Source organism: Antechinus flavipes, chromosome 1 (assembly GCF_016432865.1).
Source record: "Antechinus flavipes isolate AdamAnt ecotype Samford, QLD, Australia chromosome 1, AdamAnt_v2, whole genome shotgun sequence".
In the NCBI taxonomy this organism is placed as follows: domain Eukaryota; kingdom Metazoa; phylum Chordata; class Mammalia; order Dasyuromorphia; family Dasyuridae; genus Antechinus; species Antechinus flavipes.
This window is the reverse complement of record NC_067398.1, coordinates 54,209,576-54,231,934: the sequence shown is the minus strand read 5'-3', so window position 1 is coordinate 54,231,934 and position 22,359 is coordinate 54,209,576. Positions and strand designations below refer to the sequence as shown.

Here is a 22,359-nt window from a genome sequence, read left to right as displayed (position 1 = left end):
TCATTCCTGGCTCTGCCCCCAGGGGCCAAGCAAAACAAGCCTAATTCCTCTACATGTCATCACTTCAAATACAAGAGAGCTAGCAGTTCCTCAGGGCAGTAGATTAAACATTAGGCCTGCAGTCAGGGAGACTCCTCTGCCTGAGTTCAAATTTGGCTTCTGACACTTTCTAGCTGTATGACCCTAGACAAGTCACTTCACCATATCTGTCTCCGTTTTCTCATTTGTAAAAAGAGCTGGAGAAGGAAATGGTATAATGGGGTCACAGAGAGTTGGACATGATTGAAATGACTAAACAGCAACAACCCTCGGTCTAAAAGGCTGATGTCTTGAATGCTGTACAACTCAGTTCCAAAGGCCAAGGGGACCAAACTTTGATCCTGGGCCTTTGGGTCTGGAGTGTCCTTCACTGGACATTATTTGGAGAGGGTGAATGAATGGCCACAATATGGTTTCTCTCAGGGGTGGTAATGTAGGGCAAGTCTTCCCTTGGTGACCAGGAGGATGAGCCAGTCACCAGAAAAGTATTTAATCAATAAAGAAGACTAGATTATCCAACAAGAGTGTATACACCATGTTACACATGGGCAATGGAAAACTAGAGAATAGTCTCTAGTCAATCAAAGTAACTCTTTACATTTGTTGAGTGTCTTAAGATTCTCCAAGAATTTCTATACACTCTATAAAACAAAGACCAGAACTTAAGGATAACAATGAATGAATTTTAAATTTTATTTAATTGATGATTTGGTTTTTCTAGTATTACTTTTGGTGCCTTCCCTCTGAAATGATCTCTAATCTAACTTTTTTCTATCTTATTTATACATAATTGTGTGCATGTTATCTACCCCTTTAGACTACTGTGAGCTCCTTGAGATTGGAGAATGTTTACTTTTGGTTTTTTGTTTTTTGCCTTTCTTTGTATCTTTAGAACTTAGCATAGGGCCTGGCACATAGTAAATGCTTAATAAATGCTTATTGATTCATTGGCTCTAAAATCCATTCAAATTGCTCTACTTGCTCTTCCCTATCCTAGAAATCCTATTTTCTGTTTCCATTTCATTGAACAATCTGTTCCCCCATACTTGGAATGTTAAACTTCTTCACCTCCCACTTTTAGCTTTTTAAGGCTCATCTCAAGGGCTACCCCTCACACAAGACTTTTCCTCATTTCTTCCCAGTTATTATTTTGTACTTAATTATCTAAATCTACATTGTTCTGACTCCCCTCCTTGAAACTGTATTTTAGTTATTTTTGTTTTGTCTGTATACTGTGTTGTGTCTCATACTGTTTTGTATGAAAATAAGTTATTCTCAGTTATCTTCAATGGCTTGAAGGAAGGACAATCTCTCCTCAAAGAAGAGGAGAGAAAAAAGAGAGACAGACAGACAAAGAGAGACAGAGAGCAAAGACAAAAAGACAGATGGAGGGCAGAGACAGAGATATTAAAGAGAAAGAGAGAGAGACAGAGAGACAGAGACAGAGAGAGAGAATAGGGAGAAGAAGAGGAGGAAAGAGGAGAAGGAGGAGGACACACAGAGAGAGTTATAGAAAGAGAAACAGAGCTAGATATTGAGAATAAAGAGAGAAGGAAGAAAGAAGAAGAAGAAGAAGAAGAAGAAGAAGAAGAAGAAGAAGAAGAAGAAGAAGAAGAAGAAAGAGGAGGAGGAGAAAAGAAAGAAAGAATTAAAGAAAGAAAGAAAAGAAAGAAGAAGAAGAAAGAAAGAAAGAAAAAGAAAGAAAGAAAGAAAGAAAAAAAGAAAAAGAAAGAAAGAAGAAAGAAAAAAAAGAAAGAAAAAAAAAAGAAAGAAAAAAGGAAGAAGAGGAGGAGCAGGAGAAGAAGTAGAAGTAGTTTTCCACACATACTTTGCTACCTGCTCTCTCCTAGGCCTCTAAGGGTCCATACCTGAAGGACTCGGTCAAATGGTTTGAGGCCACAGTGATCAGCAGGTCCCCCAGGGCGGATCATGTTGACATAGACACCCTTCTCCAACAGGCCATCAGAGACGCTGAAGCCAAAATCTTCACTCACTGGATCCTTCCAAAGTGTCAACTATGAGGAAGGTGAGAGTGGTAACATGGGATCAATAGGAGGACCTCAGGAATGCTTCAAGGAAAGATGGGCAATTATTTAGAGTTTCTATTCTGGATCTCACTGAAATCAAAGATTATTTTCTCTTCCCTGTTCAAAAGTTTTCAGTGGTTCCAATTTCCCATAAAATAAAATCAAGTCTCCTTTATTTTCTTCAATCTGGTCTCAATTTCAATGCCCAGTTTTATATCCTGTTACTCCCCAATAAAAATTTCTCCTAATGAAACTGCATATTTTATCACCTAAGTTGGTTCATGTAACTCTTATGCCAGAAACTCCCTTGGTCACCTATAGGGGATTTTTCCTTCTATGGCTTATTATCACTATTTACTTGTTCTTGTTCAGTCATTTTTTTCTAGTTGTATTTGACTCTCCATGACCCCAATGGAAGTTTTCTTGACAAAGATGCTGCAGTGGTTGGTCATTTCTTTCTCCAGATCATTTTACAGATGAGGAAAACAGGATGAAGTGATTTGCCCAAAATTACCCAGCTAATAAGCGTCTGCAGCTGGATTTGAACTCAGAAAGATGAGTCAGACTCAGTGTTCTGTGCATTAGGGCATCCCCCAGCTGCCCATCACAATCCAGATTATCCAGCAGTTTTAGTCTCTGGCACTAGAAGCTTTCCTTTTGCTTTTCTCTCCCACTCTCAGGTGTAATCAATCTAGTGCCTCCATATCATTGCCCTCTTGTAGCTTTCTGCTCCCAGTAGGTGATAGTCTTTGCCCCATCACTACTATCTATTTGACTGGCACTCAGCTCTCACTTTCTTTTTCTGAGCTAAGCTCTCCTCCAGTAGATGGTTTTAAGGGACCAGCTCTTTAATCCCATTTATATGGGGACAAAAACCTCTATGTATTTTTAATAGTTCAAAAAAATTTCTATTTAAAATTTTTCTTTTATATATGACCCAAGACCTCATACAATAAGCTTACTGGAAGAGAGGAAGACGAGAAATTGAGAATTTCTTTGTTTTATTGTTCAAGTCTCCTCAGTTTCAGAGATCTTTTGTCTAGGAGCCTCTGTCTTCAAACCCATGAAAGCTTATGGTGCATCAGTAACTTATCTGCCCTCTTCCTAAGCACTTGGGCAGGTTGCTCTGTTTATGTAAGTACCCTCCAACCTGATCTTGTCCCAAACACCCTCCTCCTCTGTTCTTCAAAGCAACTGGGTTTGGTCATGTCTGGTCCATAGCTGCTTCTACAAAAAGTAGGTTAATAACATAGGATCATATAGCTATATGTATTATATTATACATTATATATTATATATTATAGATGTATAATGTATATATATATGTATATATATGTATGTATGTATATATATGTATATATATATATATATGTTTTATAATCTAGAAAACTGAAGGTTGGAGAAATCAAATGATTTGCCTATTTCAACATTAGAAATGAAATTTGAACCCAGGTATTCTGACTTCAGAATCCAAGAGAACGGGAGGATTTATAGCATTTGCTATACTTTCTCCCTCATCAAAATATTATGGTCCAAATTAAGCTAGGTAGAGGGAACCAGCATTTATTAAATGACTGTGCTGTGCCAGGTACTGTGCTAAATACTTCAAAAAATATCTTAATTGATCTTTGCAATAACCCTACAAGATAGGTATTATTGATATCGCCATTTTACAGCAGAGGAAACTGAGATAGTGCAACCAGGGTCACAAATTAATAATTGTCTGAAGCTGGAAAGGTAAAGTTTATATTGGCCAGATTCAATTATATGCTATTCATGGATCACATATGGCAAAGTTTTACATAGGGGACCTTCCACATGCTCTATTATAATTGGGATATTCTGTCCTAAAGGCAATGTGTTGCCCTGAACCACTAAATAACTATATGCTACATGGATATTATCATCATTCTATCCTTCTGACCATTACTCATTAGCCTGGTCACTGGCCAGATAGACCCCGTGGTTAAGTATGGCTCATCACTTTCTGAAGGCTTAGTCTTCAATCTGCTTTTGGAGAGGAAGAAGCTGTCTTCCAGCATGCTGTGTTCTAGCTCCAATTCTGGGCTTGTCTGGGAGTCTGTCTCCTGTTCCTACAATTCCATATGTGTCCCCTTGGGACTTCCAAAGATGAATTAATAGGCATAAAAAAGAGTGCTTCTGAGTTTAACTGTTCTCCCCTGCTGATGAAAGGCTGACTCTGATTTTCATATTCTTCTATGTTATATCCTACTGTGAGTAGGATAGGAGCTGCCCCACTGTGCTTCAACTGGGACTGACCAGTTGGGCAACAGAGCTCCTTTCTGTTCTTTTTTTTCCTTTCCTTTCCTTTTCCTGGTCCACATAGGACATCATGCCCTTACTTGTGAGTGCTCTGCCCAAAGGAATATAGATTTTGATCCCAAAATATCTTAGGGTTTGAAGGTTAGATCCATGCCTTAAACTCAAAACACTCTAGCTTTCACTGATTGACCAAAAATAGGTCCCAGCCAAGCCTCCCAGATAAATCTTTCTTTCTTTCTTTCTTTTTTCCTTCCTTCCTTCCTTCCTTCCTTCCTTCCTTCCTTCCTTCCTTCCTTCCTTCCTTCCTTCCTTCCTTCCTTCCTTCCTTCCTTCCTTCCTTCCTTCCTTCCTCCTTCCTTCCTTCCTTTTTTCCCTCCTTCCTTCCTTCCTTCCCTCCTTCCTTCCTTCCTTCCTTCCCTCCTTCCTTCCTTCCTTTTTTCCCTCCCTCCTTCCCTCCCTCCCCCCTTTCTCTCTCTCTTTGCCCACATGGTATCAATCATACCAATATTCTTCCACATATAGGTCCTTTACTAGGTCCTCATCATTTGAAGAATGACTAAATTAATTATGCCATATAAATGTAATGGGATATTATTGCATAATAAAAATGACAAATACTGGCTTTGGACAGAAAATGCTATTAAAAAGAATTATGGAGAATGAATGTAAATCAACACATGTTATATTCACTTCTTTTTTTCTGTTTTTTTTCTCCCTCTCCCATGGTTTTTTCCTTTTGTTCTGATTTTTTTTTGCCCAACATGATTTATAAAGCAATGTGTGTTAAAACAAATAAATTTAAACTTGGAAAAAATTTACAAATATGATGGATTTGAGGAAACAGAGGAAAACTTCTTTATACTGACTCAAAATGAAATGACCAGAGCAGAAAAACAATGTACATGATGACAACAGCAATAATATGAAGAAAAACAGCATTGGAAGCTCTCAGAACTCTGATCCAAGTCATAAATGTTGGTAACTTCAAAAAACTATTGATGAACGAGACCCCCCTTTGTTTGACACAGAGTTGATGGAATCGAGATGCAGAGAGATATCTTTATTCTCAGACATGGTTGTTGCATTAAATTGCTTTTCTGGATCATACATATTTATTACAAAGGGGGACTTACTGGGGGGGAGTAAATTTAAAAAGAGGATCAATAAAACATTTTTTAAAAATGCACAGAAATGAGCTGGAGAAGAAAATGGCAAACCACTCTAGTATCTTTGCCAAGAAAAATTCCAGTAGGGTCATAAAGAGTAGAACACGACTGAAAAATGACAAAACAACAAAGCATATTAATAACAAAAAAGGAAATTAATAACAAAGAAGGAAAAACAATGACAGATTCACTGGACCCTACCCATCTTTTCTGCCTGCTCTTTCATATGAGTCTTTTTTAGTGCCATTCTCAGAAGAAGTTTCCTTTATCCCGACCCTGAATTTCCTTGGTCCTTAAGCATGGCTGTAACTGAATAACAATCTAAAGGACAATGTATTCAGAGAGATCTGTCTTATCTTGGTCAGCTTCAGTTTTGGTCTCACTTACCTACACCTTAGTGGATTACTCTGGGCTCCACTGTACTGAATTTCATGGCTTTTAACAACCTTCTGCTAAATATATACCCTAACTGTGCTTTGTAAAAAGATCAACAAATATGGAATCACAGGACCTGGGTCCAAATCCTAGGCTTGTTTTTTGCAACTTGCATGATGCTAGGCAAGTCAGTTTGCTCTTTCCGGCCTCAGTTTCCTTATCTGTAGAATGAAAGGATTGCCCTACATGACTTCAAATTTCCACTACTGAATCTATGACCCTAATCAGGCAAGTTTTAGGGAAGCTGTTCCCCTAAAATTCAGCCAGCCATAGCTGTTGCAAAAACAAAGAGACCAACAGATGTATTTGTCTTGAGCATGTGGGCTCACTACCACATCTTTGATCACTGCTTTTTCCAATGTCCTTCCCAGTCTTTGTACAAAACTAGAAATCTTCTCAATGCTCTCTTGGGAAGTAATAAGGAATTTAACATGAGTGTCTTCAGGGCTCTCTGTCTCCCCAAATGGGTACAGGAAAATATTAGAGTAGAACTGATAGCAGGCCTTCCTTACAGCAAGTCATATCCTTCTTTCTTTGTGAAAGACCTCTTTATTTAAAAGTAATTGTGCTTAGAGTTGGGTTTGGTAACTAGCTTCCAGATCCTCCCACATACACTTAGCCTATTTGTTTAGAGACCAGGAAAGACTCTAGAAAGGAGAAAAATGGCACCATGCTCTTCTAGTTGTGATGCTTAGAGGCTGTTACAGTCATATCATGTGCCCCCCACAATAATATTCTTCTTCTATCCCAATCCTACCCACCATCCTAAGCTCAGCCATCCGGGAAACCTTCCTTGACTGTGCTAGCTCATGAGATTTAACCATGAAAACAACCTTAGAGATAAAAAATAAATTTATATCATTCAATAAGCTTCACAAAATAATGTGTATACATCTCATTTGATCACCTTACATTATGAGTATTCTCAGAGCTCCTATCATACTGCCTTATTTGTCATTTGTCACAAATGTGTGCTAATGTTCTCTACTTCATAGGGCCTGTTTCTTCAACCAAGTTGGAGGTGTCCTAAGTATAAGAACCGTGCTTCATACTTCTGATTCTAGCCCTGGGACAAGTACATGGTAAGTGTCCAGAGTTTCGGAATCCCAGAGATGGACAAGACCTCAGAGATCATCTGGCCTAACTCAAATATGGGCAAGAAGTCTCTACCCAACAAGTAATTCATTCAAACTTTTATTGAAGACCTCTAGAAACAAGGACCCCAGTAAGTCTTGAGGTAGCTCTTGGATCACCCTTATTTTAGGAAGTTTTTCATCATAGTAAGTCTACATTTCCACCCACTGGCCTTGGTCTGCTCTCCAGGGTCAAGCAGAAGAAATTTGGTCTAACAATGTTTCACATCCCTGCCTTCCATACACCTGAAGAGAGCTTTCATGTTTTCCCCCACGTCTTCTCTTCCTTAAGCTTTCTCAGTTTCTTTGGGTGATTCTCATACAACATAATTAAGGGTCCTTCATCATCATGGAGGTCCTCCTTCATGATTCAGCAACTTGCCAATCTCCTTCCTATAATATTAGCCTCAGAAGAGGAAACAATACTTGAGGATGGTCTGACCAAGACAGTGTGCTATAATCTGGCCTTCAGGACAATCCCTTCCCTAGATGGGCTTCGTGGCTCATTTCAGCCTCATGTAGCAGTACTTTTTCTGGCCTCCACACTGAAGTAACTGTAACCCTGGACAAAACAATCTCTACCTCATTTTCATCAACTTCAAAATGTGGATAATAACAGGACTTTAAAAATGCTTTTTCCCTTCTTCTTGACTCATGCTGAATTTATAGTCAATTAAAATTCCAAGGCCCTTTTTGAAATGAATTGCAATCTAACCATACCTCCGTCAATTCTTATTTAGGATATTGAGTTTTTTAAACCCCAATTTAGATAGTACATTGATTCCTATTAAGTTGTATCTTATTAGTTTTGGTCCCATGTTCTAGTCTCGTGATTCTATTATCCGAAATATTAGAATCATTGGTTGTTTTATTTGGTGGTAGTGATTTTCAAATTTTCATCCAATTCCATCTCCATCTCTTTTTTCATTCTTCAGAGTGATTCAACTATAGCTTCATATAATTGGAGTTTGAGCTCAGATAACAGTGACAACTAATAATAATAATAACAATAGTAATGGCTAACATTTAGAAAGTACTTTAAGGTTTGCAAAGTAGTTATCAAATATTTGATCCCCACAACAAGCTGGGAGGTAGGTATTATTATTATCTCAGTTTCACAGATGAGGAAACTGAGACAGACTTGTCAAGTTTGCATAGCTAGGCGGTGTCTGAGGTTGGACTTGAACTCAGGTCTTTTTCTGATTCTTGGTCCAGTGGTCTACCTGCTAGGTCACCTCAGGGCTTAATGACTCTACTCCAGGACCAGATACTCACCTTGTATAATTCGAGAGGAGTTGGTGACATGATTTCCAGCATCTCCTCCTTGACTGCCTGCATTTTCAAGCCTTCCTCGGCTGCCTTGGTGGGGACCACGTGGCCCTCACTTGGATCCCGAGTGCCCTGCTGGAAGGTTCCTTTCCACCAGGTACTTCGTCCAGTTGACCCTGACAATGGGTCCAAGGTCACAGGGCTGCTGTCTAGGCCCAAGCTGTGCACATTCCCTGTCATGATGGAAGCCTGTAGAGAAACGGTGAGTCGGTCGAATGATACTGGAATAGTGTAAGTGGTTGCACTGGGGCAGACCCAGAAAGGGCAAAACCCAGCCGAGGAATAGGGAAGAAAGGGAAGGTGGGGTTCTTTGGATAAAGTGAGGGATCCTTCATAAGTAAAGTAAGAGGTTAAGGTTGGCATTTTATAAAAGCTGCCCCAGGGAAGATCCAGGTCCTTGTGCCTAAGCGGTCACTCAACAGCTGTGTGACTTTGAACAAGTCAGCTTTCTAATAGTCAGACTAAATGACCTCTATGGTCCATTCCTGCTCTCATAATCTCTAAGTTTCTAAAAATGGAGGATAAATTCAAACATATTGACATTAGAAATTCGAGAGGGCCAGGTCAATAGCAGGATTCAGGACTGGACTGATAATACTTAGCGTATTTGGATTGAATGACCCCTTGGAAAACGCCTCTAGGCCCAGTAACCAGTGTTTGCCATATTCTGCCATGGAAGTTTCCTTCATTTAGGATTTTTACACCGCAGGAAGGAAACAATGAAATTGTGACATGGTGGAAAGACCAATGGACTGGCTGTTGGGACACCTAAATTCTGGTTCTGTTTCTTACCACATGGGAGAACTTGGGCAATAACAATCACAATAATTTATTTATATAGTTTATATTTAGTCCTTTTATATAGTCCATTTATATAATCCTTTAAGAGTTGGAAAACACATTACTTATGCTAACTCACTTGATCCCATTGACAACCTGGTAAAATAAGTATTGTTTTACAGGTAAAAAAAATTAATAGAGAATTTAAGTAACTTGACCAGTGCCATGTAGCTAGTGAGTGTTTGAGGAAGGATTAAAACTCGGGTCTCCCTGACCTCTTGCTCTAATCATTGGCCCACCTGGCTTAGATTCTGTTGCTCATGGCTAAGATAAAGGATCGGACTAGACATTTCCAACAGTCCCTTGAGTTTCAATAATCCGTGATTTGAAGATGTAGCCATCCTCAGGAGGAAGAACACTTTAAATTATTGTCACTATTTAACCCCCTTGGCAGGTCAAGGGCCTCGGGGAAGATTCTGGATGGGAAATGGGGGAGTCCAAGGATTCCTCATCTTTCTTTCTTTCAGTTATAAGCAAGGTCCCAGAGGAGGTGATAATGTGACTCACAGTAACCTAGAGAAGATGATTCACAGATCTAATCTGAGCGTCGGCGCCTTTCTGACTAATGTGTTTTGAGCCTCAGCATCCCCAAATAACCTTGATGATTGAGTGCCCAGGAGGCTGTAGCCTGGGCCCAGCCACAGGAAACTCAGGCCGCATTGCTGGAAGGCTGGCTCTGACTAGGAAGAGCACCGTGGCTTAGTGACCGGAGAGCGGGTCTTGGATTGAAGATATTAGCAGAGTTTAAGACCTCCTCCCCCATGATCTGATGGCCTTGGGACACCCTGGAAGTAGCAGGGAAGGTGTCACCTCTCACTGGGAGAAGAGTTTCCCTATCTGGGAGTCCCCTATATAAAGGAAAGCACAGGTTTAGTCTCTATCACTCTCCTGTTCTCATCCCAAATCCTAGCCATCCCTCATTCCCCACCTTCCCCCAGAAGCTTTCTTTGACTTTTCCAGCCCTCTCTGATGTCCCTTATCTTTGAAATTCTATTGAATATATAGTCTGCCTAATGCACTTTACTGGTCTTCAATGTATACATTGAAGCATTTAGGGGATAGAGCACTGGACTTGCAGGTAGGCTGACTCATCTTTGTGAGTTCAAGTCTTGCCTCAGACACCCATTAGCTATGTGAGCTTGGACAAGTCAAATTAATCCTGTTTGCCTCAGTTTTCTCATCTGCAAAATGGGACAGGGAAGGAAATGGCAAACCACTTCAGTATCTCTGCCACAGAAACCACAGATGGGGTCTTGAAGAGTTAGATATGACTGAACAACAATGATACATATGTGTTATTTCCTCAGGTGGAGTGTAATAATAATAGTTCTCACTTATGCATAGTCTTAAGGTTACAAAGCAACTTTATAAAGTAGTAAGTATAGTAAAAATATCATTCCTATTTCTCAGATGAGGAAACTGAGGATCTTAAAGTGATTTTCCTAAGGATCACACAGCTAATAAATTAGAAGTCATATTTGAACTCAATCATCCTGACTCCAAGTTCAGCATTGTATTTAATGGGCCATCCTCAGTCTAGAAACTCACTTTTTTCTTGACTTCCATGTCACTTCCTTTCCCCTTGGTTCTCTTCTTATACCAATGACCTCTGTTTTCTCCAACATCTCATATTCTACTTGACCCTTAAATGTGGATGCTCCCCCAAGGTTACGGCAAGCTTCTACTCTTCTTTCTCTTTACATGCTCTCTTTTGAAAATATTCTCCATTTTTATGCTTTCCATATTCATCCATTGGTAGGTTCCCAAATCTGGGTCTCTAACCCAGCCATCAGTTTTGTATTTCCAACTTCCTTTGGGGAATCTCCTTTTGGTTGCTTTGTAGACAACTCGCACTCAACGTAACCCAACCCAAACTCACCAACTTATCCCCAGAAATGAAATTTATTACCTCACTCCCTTTTAGCTGTCATGTATCTGTCAATGATATCACCACTACCTACATCCATTAGGCAAACTATACAGATTGATCTTTCACTAGATATGAAGGGTGAAGGAAAATTGAGTCACCACATTCATTGGTAATTGCCTTCAGGGACAATTTAAAATCTCCTCTCACCCTCCCCCACTTTATCCCCCCAAAAAGACTAATGTCATTGCTTTGTAGTCATATCTTTCTTGGACCAAAATTAGGATTCCCCAGCTAGACCCTCTACTTCAGTCAGCAGATTTAGCCCTGAATGGATTTGGGTCTCTCAGAAAAATTATATCTAAGGCCCATGATTTGTTATCACTGAGAAGATTGAAAATGATCATGATTTACAACTGTTAAGATCCTTGGAGGTCAGCTATTTCAACTTCCTCATTTTATAACTGAGACTCAGAGATACGGCAAGATTTGCTCAAAGTTACAAAGATGTAAGTAAGAGCTGGGAATCAAGCCTAGATGGTCCAATCCTAAAGCCAGTCATTGTTCCCAGAGAATGCCCTATAACAGGGGCTCCCTCTCTGCCTCAAGCCCCACCAGTCTTTGTATTGCCTCTTAAGGATGATGACACTTGGGAGAATAAGCTAATTCTGATCCGTTCATATAAAGTTTGACAGATCAAATCATTTCTACTTAAAGTCTATTTTGTGATAAGTGTGTTTAGTCTTTAGTTCTAGGGAACTCTGAAGAGTAGAATTACACACACACACACACACATACACATAAGTGGAAATGACTTTCTTGAGAGATCATCTAAGCTTGAATTCTTTATTTTACAGAGGACAAAACTGAATACCAGAGTAAGTACAAAAGTAGACTGTGTATAGAAGTAAACAGTTTGAATCTAGTCTCCATCTATTACTACTTATGAAATCCAGAAGCAAATCATAACCTTGGCCTTCAGATCCCTCATCTATAAAATGGACCAGAAAGTCACAAAGATCTCTTCTTATTTTAAATCCTGTGATCCTCAGTGTATGTGTGTGTGTGTGTGTGTGTGTGTTTGTGTGTGTGTGTGTGTGTGTGTGTGAGTCAGAAAGAGAGAGAAAGTAATACTGATCCCCTAGGACAAATTGCTGCTATATTACATTGGATGACCTTCCAAGGTATCTTCTAACTTTGTGTCTATGATTCGATGATCCTAAAATCCAGGGTTCCACAGGTAGCTAGATGCAAATCAGATCTTCTGAGTTCCAGTTCCATTTTTTTCCTTTTTTTAAAAATTCCATTTTATTTTTTATTCATTTATTTCTTGGTGTAATATATTGTGATTCTATTTATTTATTGGTATTAACAAACACCAAATAAAGTGAATACTTCTAGGATAGAAGGAAAGACTGTACATGAAACTGTGAATCTGTAAAACTTGCTTGCTTTTCTTTTCAGCATATTGCTCCATAATACTTCACTGCTTAACTTTCTTATAAACTAAACTGCCACCTTGAAGTTATCAATAATGCCCTAATCATCAAATACACTGAATGACCTTTTCTTCATCCTCATCCTCACAGGCTCTTAGGATCTTATATCTAAAGCAAGAAAGGGATCAGAGGCAAGTTTCCCTGACTCTTCCACCATATAAAACATTCAACAAGTAACTTTCAAAGTTGCCCTGCATATCTATGTTCTCTTCTTCCATCTAGCGTTCCACTGAGTGTTCTCTCCATGGTGCTAGACAGTACCTACTTGCCTGTGATATGCACTAATCCACCAAAGCTTCCCAGGGGCCTCAGGTAGATCACCAGCCCCTCACCTTTCAGCCCTCCAATACCAAATCCTAAAGGCTCTGACTTACCTCAATCTCCCTCAGAAGCTCAGACTGGCCGCATGTTTCCAAGTCCTCCAGAGCTTCTCCAAAAACACGCCAAAAATTATCCTCATGAGCGGGCTCCGGGCCGTTGTGGCGGCCGGGGAATCTGTTGTAACGTAGGAACCAAAGATTGTCAGCGCTCGCTCTTCTCGGAGAGGACGGAAGCCAGAAAGCCTAGCTCGCGGGGACCGCCAGCAAAGCAGAGACTTGAGGAGTCTTCATATACAAAAGCAAACAACATGAACTTTTCATCAGGCAAGGGAGTCCCAAATACAAAACCTTCATGCATTTACTACCAGGGCAACCGGCCCCTTCAGAGGATGCCTGAAGTTGGTGTAGCAATGTCAAGTTCAAGAGGGAAAAAAAAAACAAAAATATGCCTGAAGGAACACTGGAGGTTTGGGAAGACGTTTTTTGGTGAAATAGAGAAGTGAAAAGGAAAAAAATGATGCATTATGGGTGAACCAGGAGCTTCAGAGACTGGTTAGTACAAGGGCGGATGAGACAGGGCTGAGAGCTGAGACACAGAACACCTGAGAAGAGAGAGAAAAACACAAAGGATACAGACAGGGTGAGAAAAATGGTAACTACATAGTAGGTCTCCAATGACTCAATAACAGAAAGGATGTAATAGAAAATGGTGGCCTTTGACCAGACACACAAATTCTGAGTGTTTCAATAAAATGTATTCACAGTGTGATTTAGACTCATAGAATGTCAAGGCTGGAAGGAGCCTTAGAACACAGGATGTCAGAGCTGAAAGGGGCCTTAGAACATAGAACATCAGAGCCGGAAGGGACTTTAGAACATGGAACATCAGAGCTGGAAGGGACTTTGGAACATAAAATATTAGGGTTGGAAGGGACCTTAGAACATAAAATATTAGGGCTAGAAGGGAACTTAGAACATAAAATATTAGGGCTGGAAGGGACCTTAAAACATAAAATGTCAGACCTGGAAGGGGATCTGAGAATATAAAATATTAAGGCTGGAATGGACCTTAAAACATAAAACTTCAAAGCTTCAGGATCTTGGAACATAAAATGTCAAGAGCTGAAAGGGAACTTTGAGTAGAGAATGTCAGGGTTGGAAGGGATCATAGAATATAGAACATAAAAGTTTGAAGAGATTCTAAAATATACATCAAAACTGGGTAGGGCCTCAGAACATAAACTGTTAAAAGAGTTCAGAGGTACCTTAGAACATATGATATCAGGTCCAGACATAAACTTAGAATATAGGACAACAGAATATGGGATATTGGAACCAGAAGGAACTTTAGAAATCATTTAGTGGAGCCTCTTCACTTTATTGATGACTAAACATGCATCCCCCCATAAAAGAGAAACAATTTGGTCAAAATCATATTTTTGGTGGTCAGGGTTAAGACTCAGGTTTCTTAATTCTTAGTCCATCTTTCAACTAATGTTTCAACTTTTGCAAATATACATGGAAATTTAACCACTGTTATTCAGACTGTTATAGAGTAAGACCACTAGTTGGTTTTGATCACGAAGAATGTGTCACATAATTGATTTCACCATCTACAAAGTGGGTAAAAAAAGTTGAGGTTCCAAACGTCAGAAATATTCTTGAGATTTTAAAGTTTGAAAAGTGGAGAATATATGGCTGAAGATATGATAACATTAGAGTCAAGAACTTGAAATCTAACTATAATATGTGTTTCATGATTCCATGATAATCATGAAGAGGATGACCACTGAAGGCCTACTTTGATTTTAATTTTGATTTAATTTTAGTCCTGGGACAAACAATATCAAATTTTCCTAGGACAAATATGCTTTCAAATTAATTTTTAAGAAAGAATTCCTTTGTAGAGGGTGATGGGACGTTATTTCATGGCAGAGAGATAGAGACTCCGAGACCTACAGGAGAGAGAGCATAGGATATTATGAGATCGGGGAGCAGCTCACCTTGACTATGGGTAGGTTATCATTGCTATGGGTAGCTTTTTATTTTAACTGATTAACAGCATCTTCTGTATTTGGCATCCAGTTACAAAGTCCCATTTGCCCCACCTTAGTTACAGTTCTGTTGATGCATCTTATGGGGATCTCTCAATGAACATGAACTCTGCCAGGGCCTAGTGAGCAGGTTTTAATATGAATTCAGCTTAGGACTAGGCTCACTAAACTCATAGTCTCATTATTAGAAAGCTATCCATCAGGTGATGAATTATTCTGGCCACAATTACTTATTAGGACTGACACATATCTATCATAGGACTTCTACTGATGGAGGTATCCTCTGATAAAATCATGATTCTTTTGGAGTACTTAAAATATTCTTAAAGTACTCCAGAGTAAAGTACTGTGTTGTCTGCAATACTAAATAGGAGGTAATGATGACATTGACTTTTTTTTAATACAAAAGCTTCAATACTCTAATATTCTCATGAAAGATTGATTACTAAAATGTGTATCTATTTTATTGAAATACCTCGTACAATTCTAATTCTATTTACAATCAACAATACATACCTATTGATTAAATTCCATGGCAAGTTTTTTGGCTAAAGGTTGGACTGAGTTGTCAGCAAGGTGAGTGTGAAGCCAGTCATAAAGAAGTTTGTTTCTATGATTTGTTTTACCCACCCATTCTTTAGGAGTAAATTATTTAGTTTCTGATTAATTATTTGTTTTACCCACCCATTCTTTAGGAGTAAATTATTTAGTTTCTGATTAATTTCTGTCTATTTTTCCATGGCTCTTTATTATATATAATTTTTATTGATCTGAAAAGGATATCTTTCTGTATTTGTGAAGCTTTTATGTCCTTATTTTACCCATTTTTTTGTGTAGGTGCCATATACAACTGAAAAAGGTTTATTCCTTTCTATCCTATTTAACTTTCTGCAGAAGTCTATCATATCTAACTTTTCTAATATCCTAATGCCTCTTTAATTTCTTGCTTGTTTATTTTGTGTTTAGAATTATTCAATTCTGAAAGGGTGAGGTTGAGATCCCCTACTAGTTTAGTTTCTTGTACCTCACTTAATTAATTCTCTAAGAATTTGGATGCTATACCACTTGGTTCATATATATTTAATATTGATAGTATTTCTTTATCTGTGGTATCTTTTAGCAAGATGTGTTTTCTTTCCTTACCTCTTTTAATTAAATCTATTTCTGCTTTTACTTTGTCAAGATCAGGATCATTACTCCTGCTTCCTTTTACTTCAGCCAAAGTACAATATATTCTGCTCTGACCTTTTATTGTTATTCTGTGTGTATCTCTCTGCTTCAAAAAGTATTTATTGTAAACATCATATTGTAGGATTCTGGCTTTTTAGGAAGCTTGCTTCTGCCTTATTTTCAGTCTCCTTGTCATATCTTCACAAAAGTGCCCCTTTATTCACCCCTAGATTGTGTACACCAGGTTCATTTTTCTCTAGGGGCACCAAGGGCAGGAGGTAGAGTTTGGTGCTTTGAGGTCATGGACCCTACAACTCTCTGAAATAGCTAGGGAAATATAAGGGGGTCCTTTAAGCCAAAGGTCTCATTCTTAAGAATGCCCATAAGGAGTCTATCCACCCAAGTGGAAAAACAAACACATAAAAAACCAGCCATGAGAAAGGAATTGCCTTCTGTGACCCACACTCCTGTAAGAAGCTGCTGAAGGAGCTTTCTTGGTTGAGGTGGCCATAGGGACTTATCTTTCCCTCTCTGGTGTTAAGCCTTGGGTCAAATTTCATTTCACTTTCAAAATACAAAAGCTCTGCTCACACACATACTCTTTGTTCATTCTGAAAGTTGCCAGGAGCTAGTCTTTCCTTGGGGTAACAGCTGGGTCTCATCAGATACCTAAAGGACACCAGAGGGTCCTGGCAACATCCATTCTTACGTCTCTGGTCCCAGATTTCTGGAAGAGAAACAACTTAGACCGGAGGAGCCAAAAATCAATCTTTAGTGAAATAACATCTGGTTTGTATTTTGCTATGGCTTTCACACAGCTCTTGGGAGGCATTGGCCAGGACATTGCAGTGATCTGAAAGTTAGCTTACACTAGTCTGCATCCTGGAGTCAATGGACACACATTTCTCCCCTCAAAGCATCTATGTAGGGGGTACTTAAGGTGGGTGACTTAGGGAATACATAGATTCATCATCATCATGGCTAAGAACCGGACTTTGGCCCATGCTAATCATGAAATAATTACTTTTGCACAGTGTTTTACAAAGTTTACAAAATATTTGCCTCTCAATAAGAGGGTGGGGGTAAAGCAGGAAGACAAAGGAGAAAGTGAATGTCAGAGCTCAAAAGGGTCTTAGAATAGGGAGTATCACAGCTAGAAGGGGCTCAAGAGTTCGTCTAGCATAATTCTTTCCTGAAAATATGGAATAATTAAAGTTCTGTTAGTACCACTAATCACTGGCTTTTTCATATGTTCATCTCCCTATGTTATCCCAATCATGTTATCCCCTTTTAACAAATAATAATAGGTTTGAATGGCAGAGATGGAAAAAGGATAGCTGAGATTTCCTTTGGGAGGAGGTAGTTTCTCTCATTCTTTTTATCAGGAGACAGGCTCAGGGTAATAAACACCTCTCCTTTGTCAACGAATTCTAAATGGAAAGCTAATGAGCAAATGTGATAATATTTGTTTTCTGCTCCCAAGTGGAGCCCCAAGGTCATATAACACGTTTATTCTCACACAAGTCCAGGTTGAATTCATAAATGGGAGGACATATTCAAAGGACCTTACTGTTGATGGACAAGAATAAAAGGAGACAAAACGGCAGAGTGGCAGGGTCCTGGGATGGCGATGAGTATGAAGGAAAAGATCAGGAGATGGTCTGCCAACAGACTGGAAATTCTGACTTGAGCCAGTCTGGACCATGGCTTTCTCTGGGTCTCTACTTCGTGTTGGGATTTTTTGGGGAAACAACCTTTTAATTTAGCCAAACTCAATAGCTATACATGTCTAACTTCCTTAGAACAGTAGTTTTAAATTCAAAGTCCATGAGCCTCTTTTTAAAGAATTCCTTTTTAAAAAAATCAATTATTTTATTTCTCTATAATAGTTAATGTCTTTTTATATGAAACATATTTACATTATGAACTTCTTTTGAAAATATTTTGACAACGGTATTTCAATATAATTGGTTTTCTTTGTAATGCTATGAATCTTATTTTATGCATTCAAAAACATTATTCTGGGAAGGGATCTGTAGTTTCAGCCAGACTGCCAAAGAGCAGAGAGCTGGAATTGGGGAGATGTGAATTCAAATGTGTTCTTACAATACTCCCTGTTATGTGACTCCAGGCAAGTTATTCAATCTATTTGCCTCTGTTTCTTTATCTGTAAAATGGGGACAATCATAGCACTTATTTTTCAGGATTATTATGAAGCTCAAATGAGACAATACCTGTAAAGCAACTTGCAAACCTTCAGTTGCTATATAAATGCTAATAATAGTCAGCTAGCATTTACATAGTGCTTTAATAATAAGAAGAAGAACTAACATTTCTGTAGCAGTTGCTATGTGCTAGGCATTATGCTAAGCTCTTTACAATTATTATCTTACTTGATCCTTATGACAACCCTGGGAGGTAGGTTATGTTATTATCCACACTTCACACTTGGGGAAACTGAGGCAAAAAGCAGTTAAGGGACTTGCCCAGGGTCACAGAGCTAGTAAGTCTCTGAGGATGGATTTGAACTTGGGACTTCCAAATTCTGGGTTTAGTACTCTGTCCATTAAACCATGCTAGCTAGAATTAAAAGTCTCTATAAATAAAGGTGCCCTAGGGCAAAAAAGACAGTCAGGAATGATAGTTCAAATCATGAAGGCGCTTTCAATCTGGGTTTGTTCCCAAACTCTCACGAGACCAGGAAAGAACCTAGCTTGATTTGTTATAATTCTCCAAGGACAGAACTGGCCTGGTTCTGAAAGGAAAGACAACAAGCAGTGGTGGGACCAAGTGCCCTATTCCCTATATCCCTCTCCTCTGAGTCACAGGGTCAAGTGAGCAGGACAGTGGGGATGGCTTAGGGCAAACCTAGAACCATTACTGGGGAACTGTCTTGGTGACAGTGGGCCAGACCGCTGGTGAGCAGAACCCTTCATTCCTGGGTTCTGGGGGAGGAGGGGTGGCTGACTGAGGAAAGGGGAAGGCCCATTAGAGTTTGGAGGTCCCGTTAGTCAAGTCCTTGAGAAGCAGGAAGGTCAAGGGAAGAGGCAGCCAGGGGAAGTGGGGACGGAGCTGACATCTGGCTGCCCAAGTGGCCGAGCTCCTTTGCCAAGGCTTCGGCCCGTGGGGCATGGGGCTGAGAGTGGGACAGGGCCTTAGAGTTCTAACAGGAAAGAGAGAAAGCTGTGTTCTTCTTTTTCATCCACCCTCCCTCTGTCCTTATCCTAAGTGGGCTCAAGAGAGTCACCGGTGATTTTCGCCCTCCCGCAGTCTCATCCCCTACAGACCTAGTAGGCTTGTCCCATTCATCCTCAGGGAAGCTCCCGTCCGGGTAGGGATAGCTGGTCTTTCTCGGCTCCCCAGGAGGGGGGCTGCTCTTCACCCTACTGGGCCGCCACTCCTGGGGGTGCAGGCTGATTCCTGCTGCTGGAGGTACATATGTGCCTGTGGATAGAGCAGAGAAAGGAAAGGCCAACAGCTCACGAGACCTCTGGGGGGACTCGGGACCCCAGGAAGATTTCACCTCTATGTTTATCAGCTACCTCCCCCTCCCGGCCTCCCACCTTCTACCCCCCAGGAAACATGAGACCATTCTCAGCTGGAGGCCTTTCTCCTTGTTATTCCACTTCTTTCCCATAACCTGCTGTGTTCTCTCCACTGGTCCAATCTCCACTCATCCGGGGAGCCTTCCCTGACTACCCCAGCCCATGGGAATCTGCAAGTTTCCAGCAGTACTTAGTACTTGATTACAGGTCAAGCATCCAATCATTGTTTCATGTAATAATAATGATAGTTATACCTGGGATTGACAAATTGCACTTGTCTGCTTACTATTCTTCCCATACAACCTCCAAATCTCACAGCTATCTTTCTTATCTATCTTACACATATATACAATTATACTTCAATCAGTACAAATTAGAATAATGCCATAATTTCATTATTCATACTGAGGTGAAAATGTAATTTCAGGAGGGAAAGAGAACTGATCCTTAGGGATCAGGGGTGGGTAACCAGGTGGTGTAGTAAATAGAGTGCCAGGCCTATAGTCAGGAGGATTCATCTTCCCGAGTTCAAATCTGACTTCAGATACTTACTAGTGACTCTAGACAATTCAGTAACCCTGTCTGCCTCAGTTTCCCCATCTGGAAAGCAAAGTACTCCAGGACCAATGTCAAGAAAATCCTAAATGGGATCATGAAGAGTTAGATATGATTGAAACAACAAAGAGCTTCATGGAGTAGGTAGAACCTGAATTGAATTTTAAAGGAGAATTCTTAGAGCTGGAGGTGAAGAAACACATTTCAGACATGTTGGAAGACCTAGTCAAAGGTATGGAGGTGGAAGATAGATAGATTTGGGGAATGGTTAGTGGATGAGTTGGGCTAAAAAATTCACAAAGGGAAGTAATATGAAATTAATTTGGAAACTGCAGAAGGCTTTAAGTTGCATACTGAGCATCTGTGTTCTATCTTCATGGCAATAAGGAGCCAGTGACAATTTCAAACAAGTGACTATTAGGGTTAAGTTTGTGTCTTGGGAAGATTATTTTGATAGCCTTGTAGATGACGATTGGAATGGCCTGGAACCTAGAAGACCAATAAGAAGGCTAATGCAATAGTTTGGTTAAGAGGTCTCAAGAGTGAATTAGGGCAGTAATAATGAGGATGGGGACAAAGGAAGAGATATGGGTCAGAATCAACTGAAGTTGGTAACTGGTAGAGAGTGACAGGGAGGAAGGAGCCAAGGATAACTCTCATACTGTGGATCTGAGCATCTGGAAGAGTAGAGGGACCTTGGGAAGGTTTTAGTTTATAGCAGCGATGACTTACAGAGGGAAAATAATGACTTCTATTTTGGACATGCTAAATCTGAGACATCAATGGGAGATCCAAGGGGAGATGCTGAGCAGGTGGTAATGATATGAATATGGAAATTAAAGCAGGGGCTAAAGATCTGAGAGTCATTTGATTAGAGACAATTGAATCTCTAAGAGCTGATAAGAAAGTCTAGAAAGAAAGTGCAGACCACTGAGAAATAAAAAGCTATTAGCATAAAAAAGAAAGAAAGAAAATGTAGACAAAGAAGAGAAAGGACGTAGGGGAGAAAACTTTGGAGGCCACTTACGCTTTATGGGCAAGAGGTACAGAGACACAGAGAGAGATAGCCACACACAAAGAGAAAGAGAAAGACAGAAAGAGAACACAGAGATTCACAAAAAAGTTTGAGAACTGGAACAACTACCATGCCTGCGAATGTATGGTCAGAAAAGTGGGAAAACTAGGAGAGAAGGTCATACACATCAAGGAAACAGAGAATGGCCAGGAGGAAAGGGTGTTCTATAATGTCGAAAACTGCATGGAGCTCAAGCAGACTAAGGACTGAAAAAAAGTCATTGAATTCATCTGTTAAATGATTGCTGGTAAACTTGGAGAGAAAAGTGTCATCAAAATTGAAGTTTGGGAAGTCAGATTGCAAGGAGAGATATAGTAGAAGTAAATGATGAAATGGAGTTAGCAGATAGATGCCTCATTTTGACTTTGAAGGGAATAAGAGATGGAGATCAATTAAAGAATAGCAGGGTTCAGTGAAGGATGGAAGGAGGAAGATCTATGTCTACAGCAGAAAAGAACCAATGAATCCAACATATATTAAACATGAGAGACAGAGAGACACACACAGAGAAACTGAGACAGACAGACAAACAGACAGACTGAGGCAGAGAGAGAGACAGAGATAGACAGAGACAGAAAGACAAAGAGGAAGACAGACACAGAGACACAAATATTAACAGAGAGACAGAAACAGACTGAGGCAAAGAGACAGAAAGAGACAGATACAGAGACACAAAGAAAGAGAAACACAGAGAGTACATACATATGCATGCACACACATACGTACACATGTACATACATACAAAGGGGGAAAAGAGAAGGGGAAGGGAAGAGAGGGGGGTAACGGGAGGAGAGAGAGAAAGAGAAGGAGAGAAAGGAGAAGAGAATATGAGAGGGAGAGAGATAGGACAGAGAGACAGAGGGAGAGAAGGAGAGGAAGAGAGAGGGGGGAAGAGAGAGAGGAAGGGGTAGAGAGAGAGAGAGAATGAGAGAGAGAGAGAGAAAAGGAAAGGGGGGAGGGAGAGAGGGAAGAAGGGAGAGAGGGAAAGAGACATTAAGAAAGAGAAATAAAGATGATATGCT

The 22,359-nt window shown here is 39.9% G+C and overlaps 1 protein-coding gene across 1 annotated transcript in view; it reads right to left on the bottom strand.

Moving 5' to 3' along the window:
* Positions 1 to 22,359, bottom strand: part of GRIP2 (glutamate receptor interacting protein 2) — a 179,593-nt gene that overhangs the window by 7,644 nt on the left and 149,590 nt on the right. Inside the window, exons 20-24 of the mRNA XM_051970539.1 lie at positions 19,450 to 19,606; positions 19,295 to 19,298; positions 12,993 to 13,094; positions 8,359 to 8,601; positions 1,908 to 2,054 (exon numbers count right to left, since the gene is read on the bottom strand). Coding sequence (XP_051826499.1) covers positions 1,908 to 2,054; positions 8,359 to 8,601; positions 12,993 to 13,094; positions 19,295 to 19,298; positions 19,450 to 19,606 — 653 coding nt within the window. The remainder of the gene's footprint in view (positions 1 to 1,907; positions 2,055 to 8,358; positions 8,602 to 12,992; positions 13,095 to 19,294; positions 19,299 to 19,449; positions 19,607 to 22,359) is intronic.